The sequence below is a fragment of the Cupressus sempervirens genome, chromosome 3 (genome assembly GCF_028749045.1).
Source record: "Cupressus sempervirens isolate cs-2001-9-10 chromosome 3, ASM2874904v1, whole genome shotgun sequence".
In the NCBI taxonomy this organism is placed as follows: domain Eukaryota; kingdom Viridiplantae; phylum Streptophyta; class Pinopsida; order Cupressales; family Cupressaceae; genus Cupressus; species Cupressus sempervirens.
Window position 1 is genome coordinate 373,668,810 of NC_143120.1, and position 12,052 is coordinate 373,680,861.

At 39.0% G+C, this 12,052-nt stretch overlaps 1 protein-coding gene across 4 annotated transcripts in view; it reads left to right on the plus strand.

Moving 5' to 3' along the window:
- QPT (quinolinate phoshoribosyltransferase) overlaps positions 1–12,052 on the plus strand; it is a 202,779-nt gene that overhangs the window by 64,115 nt on the left and 126,612 nt on the right. For 2 of the 4 annotated variants that reach the window (XM_089819850.1, XM_089819851.1), the window contains exon 8: positions 7,189–7,365. The exons of the other annotated variants lie outside the window; for them this stretch is intronic. In XM_089819850.1, the coding sequence (XP_089675976.1) occupies positions 7,189–7,365 (177 nt within the window). The remainder of the gene's footprint in view (positions 1–7,188; positions 7,366–12,052) is intronic. 4 annotated transcript variants of the gene reach the window in all.

The following is a 12,052-nucleotide window of genomic DNA, read 5'->3' on the forward strand; positions in this document are numbered from 1 at the left end:
CGACGGATACCTTCGGGAAGGTTCCTCGAAAAGTATTTATAACCCCTTCAGGAAGCATTGTATTCATCAGATCAGATCTTATCATGCAAGCATAATGTACTGTTTGGCTTATGCGAATAATAATAAGAAGAGTTCTGCTGTACGTGTTCGGGTTCATTATCTGTGTGCGTTTCTTAATTAACTTATGCGGTAAACATCAGCCGATGGTTACTCCTGTTGCAGGAGTTTACCTTCAAGATCATTGTACGGCCAGGAAAGAAACGTGTAAGCGTGGATCTTTTGTCACGTATCAAAATAGGTGAACCGGCAGACGATGTAAATGATGACTTTCCTAATGCACAGTTGTTTCAGATTGCTGCACTATCGGAGTGGTATACAAGCATCGGCGAATACTTGTCAACGGGACAGTTTCCAAATACCATGCCACCGAATGAAAGACGGAAGTTGGTGATACAGAGCGGAACATTTCAGCTGATTAATGGATTGTTGTATAAAATGAGACCCGATTAGATCCTGAGGCGTTGTGTCCTAGAGGAAGAAATTCCACGGGCACTGAAGGAAGCGCATGAAGGTCTGGCAGGAGGACACATGGGGCTGGACACAACTGCACGAAAGATACTTCTAGCAGGATTATGGTGGCCAACAGTATACAATGACGCCAGGGAATGGGTTGTTGCATGCGATATATGTCAGCGAGCTGGAAAACCTTTGAAGAGAGACTTCATGCCTCTGAATCCTTCTCATGCTCAAGAGCTCTTTGAACGGTGGGGTTTGGACTTCATAGGACCTCTGAAGACAAACAAAACTAGAAGGTGCTGTTACATTGTTGTCGCAATGGAATACTTGACTAAATGGGTGGAGGCACGTGTACTACCCGACAACTCAGCGATAAGTACAACAAAGTTTATTTATGAACAAATAATTACCAGGTACGACATTCCGTTACAATTAACGAGTGATAGAGGTGGACATTTTGTAAATCATGTGATCCGACTGCTTACCACGGAGTTCAAAATTTATCATTCGCTATCAAGTCCATACTACCCAAGGGCAAACGGACAGGCCGAAGCTACCAATAAAATCCTGGTATCAATTATATACAAATCCTACGCAGTCGAAGGGGAGGATTGGGAGGAGAAATTACCTTCTGCTTTGTGGGCTTACTGCATGACGTATAAAGTTACAACAGGACACACGCCGTTTAAACTGATGTTCGGACAGGAGGCCGTAGTACCAGCGAAATTTATGATACCAAGCCGGCGGATAGCACTAGAAAACAAGTTGGGCGACATGGAGAGCTTAAGGGAGCGGCTGTGGCTGTATAAACTGAATAGGTTGGAGGAGAAGCGATTATTAGCACAGTGGGCGACTGAAGTAACGCAGAATAGGCGAAAGGCATGGCACGATAAGCACCTGAAGCTAAACAGGTTTCAGCCTGGACAATGGGTATTGAAATACGACGGCCAGAATGAGATCAAACTGAGCAAGTTAAAAGTTAAGTGGGTCGGGCCGTATCAGATCCGGGAAGTAGGGGACAATGGAGCAATAAAATTATGGACTTTGGATGGATAGGAAGTGCCTCAAGCGGTGAATGGCTCGAAGCTGAAGATATACCACGGCCGGAAGACTTCTGCGTCACAGAATGGCCTTCGAGAGACCCCTTCGTCATTGCAGACCGACGGTGACGACGGTCGAAGGGAAAACTGACTTTGCTATTCATTTATAATTTTAAAAAAAAAAAAAAAAAATTAAAAAGAGAGAAAAAAGTGCCGTACGATTTTCATAATTGAAGGAAAGTGCCGTACGGTTTCCATTTTTTGAAGAAAACAGTACCGTACGAATTTCATAGTTGAAGGGAAGAATACCGTACGGCTTCCATATTTGAAGGAAAAAGTAGCACCGTATGGTTTTTCATATTTGAAGGTTGGCGTACGGTTTTGCTGTAGTACGGTTTTTAATACAATGTACAGATTTTAACTAAAGGCTGGTGTACGGTTTTAGTGTAGTACGGTTTTTAAAGAGCTGCATATTGTAACATTGGGACCACCTTTCGGATTTTAATAGAGAAGGTTAAGGTACGGAATTTGGAGCCAATTTTTGTTAATTTCCATCGTACGGATTTTGCTGTATGGATTTTGAAGACTTGGTGGGATATTGTAGTACGACTTTTCCAGAAGATTTAAATAGGGAAGACGCCTTCATAATTGTTTCATCAAAACCCGTGTGCGTGGCAGCTCCAGGAAAAATCAGAGTAAAATCTCAGGCCTTGCCTTGCAACAGTACAATTGGTCTGCTAAAAAGTGAAAGGAGGCATCCATATGCAATTAATAGGCAGTGTCAAGTTTGAAGCTGTATGGATCCCTTGTGCAAAGCAGTGTACGGATTCCATCTGCAATCAATAGGCAGTGTCAAGTTTGAAGCCGTACGGATCCCTTGTGAAGAGCAGTGTACAAGGAATGCAAGGTACAGATTTTTATGGAAGCAGTGTATGGTCTCTTCTGTAGTACGGAATTTTGGAGCTAGGTAATTGTACGGATTCCATCCCTATCAGTGGGATTATGAGATCACAAGTTCTAAAGGGTAAAGTACGGAATTCAGCAATAAGCAAGGCGGTTTTTGCACTATATTAGTTCTAGTCGGATTCAGCATACTATGGTCCCTGTACGGCTGATCAGTGAAGGGCATTAAAAATACCACCATACAGATTTGGGGAGGGAAACTGTTGTACGGATTTATGGTCTTCTGGTGGTACAGCTTTGTTATTTGATTTTCCTTCCAACTTTTCCAAAGTACGAATTTTCATTCCAAAGGTTGCAATTCACCGTACGTGTTTGGAAGAATTCTCCACTGTACGGATTTGGAAGACCGTTAAGAAAAGACAAAGATATAACTGATGGAGTCTGCAGGTAAACGATAGTGGAAAAAACAATTAGCACAGTCTAAAGTTGTGGAAGGCAGGAGCATGGCAGGTATAGGTAACCTGAATGAAGGCTCAAACAGCAGCAAGGAGAAGCGTAAGACTACAGCACCTGCAGCAATTGAAGTCACACCACAAACTATATAATTTGAAGGGTTGAATGGAACGGATTGCCGGAAATGGTGGGAAGAAACCCCTGATGATCATCCAATTAAAGCAAGCATTAGAAGAGCATAGGTTGAATGGGCCATTCAAATGCCTGTTTTTTGCATTCGAGATTATGAAGGGTATCTGCGTACCATGATTGAGACATATGGCAGAGCTTCTCGAAGGAGCACATTTCAGTATCTGGGAAGGGACTAAGTGGTATCATTCAAGGCAGCCGATTTCACACGTGTTTTTGGCATTCCAAGGCAGCAGGGCAAAAAGGTTCAGCCGAAGAAAATTCCAAAAGATGGGAAGCTATTTTTAATCAGATTAGTATGTGGAGATTTGACTGAAGCAGAGCAGGCGGCATTAGCTGAGACATCGAAGGGAAGGGGTTTAAAGAAAGTCGACATTCAGGAGGGGCCATGGCGGTGTCTGATGGACTTGGTCAAGAGCAGGCTCACAGGATCCTCTAGGGCATCGGATATCACATTTCCGTAGGTATCCATGATGAACGGAATAATGACTGCGAAAGTGTACAATTGGGTGTCTGTGCTGGCTGAACGGATGCATGAGTTTATGACTCTTCAACACAAGACCTTCTATATGCCCCATTACACCATTGGTCTCTTCCTTGATGCAGCAGCATGGATAATTCCAACGGATGAGTTAGAGGCAAAGCCTGGATCACTGGCTCCGGGAGAACCTCCTATCATGCGGTGGAAGCACTTGGACACAACCACTGGGTAGAAGGGTTCAGCAGGCCAAAAGAGGCCTCGGATGGACATGGCAGGTGATACTGATAGCGGCCGACAGGAGACATCTTCTGAGCAGGACAGTGTGGAGGAAGAAGGGGAAGGCAAGGATGACGAGGAGGTTTAGATTGTCACGGCTACCCCCTTGCTATTTCCGCGTGCTACAGTTCCTATGACTTCCGAGTTGGTGCCACGAGGTCTACACATGGCTCACATTCTTGGGTTTGGATAGACTTGGCGACCGATATTGATGACTGGAGGATCCCACCAGGCAGTCACTAGCCGCACCGTGGCAACACGGGGTATGACCTTCTCCTGTTCGGCCGGGAGTTGGATTTGCGGTAGGCTTTGCCCACCTGACAGCACCCGTCACCCAAGAGACTTCTTCAGCCCCTGCTGAAGCACTTCCGGTAGCAGCACTCGTGGCGCCTGCCATAAGTCAGCCAACAACAGTTGTTACAATAGCACAGTCAGCAGAAGTTCAGGAACTTCCAGTAGAGAATGTACTAGATGGAAGAATGCAGGAGTGTACGGACCCAGCGTAGTCTGAACAACCAGAGGTCATGGATAGAGCTAGTGTTTTTCTGAGGCAACAGTTCCGACTCGTTCCTAATAGGCGTGGCCCGTCCATTCAGTCCCCCAGCTATTCTGGAGTAGCACCTGTACCAGAGCCTCAGTCTCAGGAGGAGGGAATGCCACATGTCGTGATTGCGCCGACAACAGAGGAGGCGGCACCGAATGTGGGCATGGCTCCCGCTGATGAGGAGGACAATAGTGATGCCAAATGGTCATTGGAGGACTTTGCCAAGGAGGATTACGAGTCAGATGAGGACAGGTGCAGTGACTACCTCAGGACTATGAAGTCTGCATTGAAGAAGGGGCATGATGTGGCGATTCAGGCTCTCACTCGGCGAAGGGAGTGGCATTTGATCCGAGCGTATATTCGTGGGATTTGTCCTAAGCGATTTCAAACTTGTTTTGTGGATAGAGGTTGGTCGACAGTTGAGACACCAGAGATGTTGGCAGATTGGGCCACTAAGCCAAAGTTGGGACCGAGTGACACTCCGATGATGAAGTTGGCACATGAGATCGTGGGACTGTACAAAGAGGTTTACTATGCTCGGCAGCGCATGGAGGCGAATAGGGCAACAGACAGTGTTGCAGCTCAGAGATCTCTAGCAGTTGAGAAAGAGGCAAGAGAAAAGTTAGCCACTGATTTGGCCGACAAGCAGGCAGCATGGGCAGCACTATTGAAGGATATGGCAGCAATGGTACAGGAAAAGGACGCAGCTATCCGGGATAAAGATTCGGCAAAGCATGAGTTACAGTTGGCCAAGAGACAGGCTATGGATGCTGCGCTTCTACTGAAGGAGGCCGTAGAGGTTAATTCACAGATTTAGACAGATCTGCGCATCCAGACTGACCAGGTGTATGAGTTACGTCGTCAACAACACTCTTCTGGGACACCTCCTTCTCTCTAGTATTTCTTTTATTATTTGTGGGTTGTCTCCTAATTTTGCTAGTCGTCAGGAGACGACTTTTCTTTTTGGGGGGGATCATGTCGTCGGTAGAAATTGTGTATCAGCCGACAGGACCCTTCAGAAACGTTTTTTGTATCAGCCGACGAGTACCTTCGGGAAAGTTCTTGTTATGTAGCCGATGGGAAAATAGTTTGTAGCGGACATAAGGTATCTGGCCGACGAATACCTTCGGGAAGGTTCCTCAGAAAGTATTTATAACCCCTTCAGGAAGCATTGTATTCATCAGATCAGATCTTATCATGCAAGCATAATGTACTGTTTGGCTTATGCGAATAATAATAATAAGAGTTCTGCTGTACGTGTTCGGGTTCATTATCTGTGTGCGTTTCTTAATTAACTTATGCAGTAAACAATCTCATCTCTCAAAGATACTCATAACCAAGTTTTGTTTAATTTGTCAATAAAAAGTTAAAAACCTTGTATAAAGGAGATTGAGTAACATGGAAAGGATATCACTACTAATTAGATTTTAGCAACAGTCTCATTTGCAATCTCCACGATTGCACATCAAACATATTTGTGATTGGGTTTGGTGATGATGAACTCACAGATTTCAATTTCCCCATTTGAATCCAGTGCAATCACCTCAAAAGATTGAAGTGAGGGTGGTTTGGTTGAATCTAATGCTCTCCTATCCAGTTATCCTTAAAATGTTTTCCTTTGAGGAAATGTAGAAAACATGGGTGTGCCCTTGAGGAACATTCATTTTCTTTGATGGCAACTTAAAACATTTCTTTTGGTGCTCTTATGCCTATCAAAGCATGTGAGCTTTCAACTGCTAGGGATGAGTAGAAATGATGTGTAGCAACTTCTGCTTTTTATGAGAACCCTGGCATCCTTTGTGGTGTCGGACATCTAAAATGCAGATTTGACAGGTTCACTAGGAAGCAATGATTAGAAAAGGAAATGGTAAACTGGGAAATCATTTGTTGACTGATTGTTCTTCACACATCTCTGTTCATTAATTGTTTTAGTTTATGATTATTGTTTTCATGTTTCAAGAGATATTGCCTATTTTTCTTATAAATTATACAATTGGATACAGAAGATGATGTACCTATAAGATTTAGAGAAAAATGACATTATTCTGTATTCTAGTTGTACACATCCTTAAATTTACTCGTGAAGGCAGAGGTGTCGGACATCTAAAATGCAGATTTGGCAGGTTCACTAGGAAGCAATGATTAGAAAAGGAAATGGTAAACTGGGAAATCATTTGTTGACTGATTGTTCTTCACACATCTCTGTTCATTAATTGTTTTAGTTTATGATTATAGTTTTACTGTTTCGAGAGATATTGCGTATTTTTCTTATAAATTATACAATTGGATACGGAAGATGATGTACCTATAAGATTTAGAGGAAAATGACATTATTCTGTATTCTAGTTGTACACATACTTAAATTTACTTGTGAAGGCAGAGGCCAGAACCGTAGAAGAAGTAAAAGAGGTTTGTCATATACTGATCAAGGAAGATCAGTTTAACACGCATAATGTGTAGTAACTACTTCTTCTTTTTATGAGAAATCTTGGCTTATAATTTCCTTTGCTGTGTTGGACAGCGCTAAAATGCAGTTTTGACAGGTTCCCTAGGAAGTTATAATTGGAAAAGGAAATACTAAACCAGGAAATCATTTGTTGACTGATCACACCAATCTGTTCATTAATTGATTTACTTTATGATTATTGTTGAAAGTTTTCACATGTTGAGAGACCTTGCCTATTTTTCTAATAAAATATACAATTGGATATTGAGGATGATGTATCTAGAAGATTTCAAGAAAAAATAATTTTTTCATGTTTTCTTTTTGTACAAACTTGGTGAAGATTGAGACCAGAACCTTAGCAGAAGTAAAGGAAGTTTTGTCATATATTGATCAAGGAAGATCTGTGGTAACACGTATAATGTTAGACAATATGATTGTTCCACTCCGCAATGGAGATGTTGATGTGTCCATGCTTAAAGAAGCTGTTCAATTGATCAATGGAAGAGTTGAGACTGAGGTAATAATTTTTTTCTACATTTTACTTTCCCTATCCCATGTGGCTGCAGACATGAGATGATTCTCTGATTCCAGTATAAGCATTTGGATGTTTCTCAAAGTTTTTTTAAAAATGGAAATGATAAATATTTTCTTCTATAGTCTAAAACTTTGTTCACAACAAGTATGAAATTGAGAGAAAGACATGCTTTGACAATTTATTATTTTGAATGCTACCTTTAATAGGCAATACAAGATGAACAACTATCCATTCTAATGACAATTTCTGCACTGAACTAACTAGAGTCTCAAAACTGAACCAACTAAAATATTTTTCATCATTATCAGATTTCCACAATCCATATCAATGTATATTTTTTATTCTGGGGTTCAGCATCATCTCAAATCACACTACATGATCCATCATTAGGATGCAAGAGAGCCAAGGAAAAGAAACTATTGCTATTGTGATATGCCAACATTCCCCGCCTTATAACAATAATTTGAACATGAGTGGAACATTACATGGGTTTTGAACCTAAACCTTTGGAGATTGATTAATCAGCTTCACCAATCCTTCTCCTTCACCCAAAAACACCAAATTGATTGCATCAGTAGATCTCCTAACTGTAGAACCTGAAACCATTTGCACAACATAAGTGAGCATAAAAGTGTTCTCATTCTCCATTCATAATGAGACTTATTTCCTCTAAAATTCCACATCTCCTCTAAATGTGTCTAATGCCTTCTCTACCGCTACACATGAGACACCTTTCCCTAAAAAATCCACATCTCCTTTGAGTGTGTCAACTGCCTCCTCAAGTGCTATGGAAACAATCCCTCATCCGCTGCACAAATCACCAATCCACTGCCTACACATGAGACAGCCTTTCTTACGAAATTTCAAATCTCCAAGTGTGACTAATATTGTAACAACTAGTTTTCCCAGGTCTTAATTAACAACTAAGATACTCAAAGAAATATAGTTATTATGTCATTTTCATAGGAAGACAATTATATCAGTCATGTTCATGTGAATGAGATTTACCTTTAAAATTAGTTAGACAAAATTTCTTAACTAAGAACTTAGAACACCTTCAATGAATTTACTATAGAAATTAAAATTTACATACCATGGAATTTGAACTGATAAATTATTATAAGAAGGCTTCTGCAATCACCCAGATTAGTCCACAAATACTACTATAACAAAATCATTTGACAACTACCATCCAATACCGCAATATCAAAAACAAATGACGATTACTATTAAAAATCACCATATAAAATTAGGGCATCTCAAACCACTGTATCAATTAGGGCATCAATTACCATTGGATCATTTAGGGCATCAGATACCACTGTATCAATTAGGGCTTCAGATGCCACTGTATCATTTAGGACTCCAGTTACCACTGTATCATTTCTTTCCTTCCGATAGCTTAATTGTGGCAATAACTCAAGATTAGAAGATATGTTCATTTTTATTATTTATATAAATGAATGTTTGATATATCAATTCATCAGATAAATCCATCTATCGCATCTAAATGTAAAATAACTATGACAATGACATAACTCAATTATTCTTACCTTCATCTTGCATGTACATCATAAAAGTAACAATACCTGTTTCTGATAACAATTCAATGTATAGCTTGTCTTTGTCTGTTGTACGTCCGACAATTTGGGAAGAGGTGAAACATTGTTAGGGGCTTAACCACCCAACCTCGGACCAAACTTTATCCCCACACAATCTCTAACGAGAAAGGCCCTCCCTACCCATAATAGACAGGGAACATCTATCATCTACTGAGCATCTTGGTATTCTAAACACACCATTTGACTTGACAACATGAGGATACAATTAACAGGATCATGCATGAACTATTAAATAATTCAAACTAAAAATGATAACATTGTTATGTCATATCTGATTCTGTTTCATGTTATTCAAATTCCTTTCTCTCACCTCATCAACCATTTCCTTGGCTACACAGCCGAGTGAGTCCCAGGTGTTTGCATTTCTCAGAACAACTAGTTCTTTTTGTTGATTTCTAACAAATTCATGAATAGCATATATGTTCTAACTTATCACGATTTGTGATTTGGAAAAGGATATTCTTAAGATTGTAGATTTAATTGTTTAATTAATTAATTTAATCATATCTGATTTCTCTTCTGCGTTCTTACAGATTCATTCCACCTCTTCACCTTACATGGCTATACAACCGGTGAATCCCAGTGTTTGGAAATTCTGGGCAATCTGCTCTTTGCATAAGTTCTAAAAAGATTCATTAATTAGTATATCTTATCACGAACTATGACTAAAAAGAAATATGTTCTTGAGACTATTTGGAAAAATATCATTGAATTATGATTTCCAAATAGAATATTTCATTAAGGTTTTATTACACTTAGGAAACCCTACTTTAAGAGATACTATTCAACACTCTTTATTATGATTCTAGAAACCATGAGAGTTAGGTAGAAAGTTCATCATAATTTTCAGAGATTACTCAACTAGTAAAGAAAATAGCATGATCATAAGCAAAGATAAGAGATTTCCTTGCCTAGCTGGCTGCTATAAATTTGCATTTATAAACTTGAAAGGTTAATTCATGACCTGAACTGTATTCTTTGGAAACTTGAGTCTTACGACTTCTCTTGGCTTTCTTCTACACTGATCCTCAGTATTTTAGCCATATTTACTACCTCAGCTTAGTTGGAAATTACTCAATCTAGTCGAGGTTGATATCAATGGTAGTTTGCAGGGGACTTAATGGTGGATTTCTAGACATTTCAAGGCAGATTGCAAGGGCATAGTAGAGCAGGGTCGAAATTGGTAAGAGAGCATGAAAATTTGGATTGTAGTAAGGAAGAAAGGATTTGGGCACCAAGGAGAAGAAGGGGTCCCGACTCTCCCTTACGGCTACCTAAAAAGGAAGAGCAAACTTGACTCCTTGGCTTCCATCGGTTACAAAAAGATTATAAGCCATTCAAATTCCCAAGTGTTTAATTCGATTAAAACAAAAAAGAGGGAAAATACAAGGTTGGAAGATAAAGTTGGAAAGATTATAAAACAATTCGAATTGCCAAATATTAAATTGATTTATCATGCCAAGTGTTAATCGGTTAAAAGCAAGAATATTAAAATGGAAAGAATAGAGTTGGAAGATTATAATTCAAATATTATAATTCAAATGTTATTATATTTTGAATATTATTATCATCTTATACGTACATGTAAACATCACATTATTAAATTATTAAATTGTAATGGTGCTAAATCATTTTTATATTTATATGCATGTATAAAAATATTTATTAAAATAATATGTTGAAAGATCAAAAATCCTTTGAGGTATGTTTTATATTTTAAACCAATTATTTTATATTTCTCAAATTATTTATTTAAATAGCTCATGCGGGTCCCACAGATGTATCCTGTTTCAAGTCGCTAGGTCCTCTACCCATCTACCCAGTGATGGTGATGCTCCTGCCTAATTCTTTTCTGACAATGCTTCCACCTCTTCGACGTGCTTCCTACAAAGAAATTCTCTGAAGTTAAATTATATTATCATAAGAATTTATTTAATCATAAATAATCATAATGGTTAACCATCTTTTCAATTCCATGAATTTATGATAAATGATGCACTAACTTGTTATGTTCACTTGGAATTATAACGACTAATCATCTTATCATTTCGCAAGATTATAACAAATTAAACTGCCAACTGAGTTCATGTGAACCTCAACGGCTATACTTTAAATTAGGTCAAAAATTGGGATGTAACATACCATTCCCCTTGTGTTTCATCGTCCTCGATGAACTTGTAACAAACATTATAAAGGAGTATTTTAAAATTGGAATGTAACGAATATATCCTTAGGTGCTCAACAAATCATCAATTGAAACATGAGTACACCAAGTGCACCCAGAAGAAATCTTGTCCCCCTTGCTCCTTGAAGGGACAACCATGATGCTAAACCTCCTTTTTTCTTTAGGGACACAAATAGGGTGCTTCTTATGCAGTCTATCGTCCTTGAGAAAAAGCTAACTTGGGATGATTAAAAATCTCCAGCGTCCATTGCCTCACACCTCCAATAGTATCCTTGCTACTCCCTAAAGCACAAATATTTCATCAATTTTCACACTGTGAGAGGACATGTCATCGTTAGATAAGTCATTATTATGCATTGCAAAAGCGTCTTTCACCTCCAGTTGGAGTTATAGTTATATTTTGCTTCAGTTTTCAATCAATGAGATCTTTGGTCGGTTGTTTGCAATTCATCTACACATGTCCAATTTTTTAACAATAATAACATTTATATTCGTTCCTTTTTGAAAATCTTAGTTCTTAGCAAGCAAAGCACTTTTTTCAACAATTAAATTATTGTTGTCAACTCTACTTCTTTCATCAATTAGAGAGAAAATATAGTTCCCAAATTGGGATTCATTTTTTTCAATGTAAACACAATATGATCAAAACTTGAAGGCATACTATTTAGTAAGAGTTTCTGGGCATCATTGTTATAAACTTTGGAGTTTGCACCTGCAGAGAATGAAATGTACTTATATGTTGAAGAATAACGTCTCCCTCTATCATCTTCAACCCAAACAATTTCTACTTTATGGACATTTTAGCACTTGAAGCCTATGAACCAGACAGTGTTAAGCTCATCTTGTATTCCCTTTGATATTT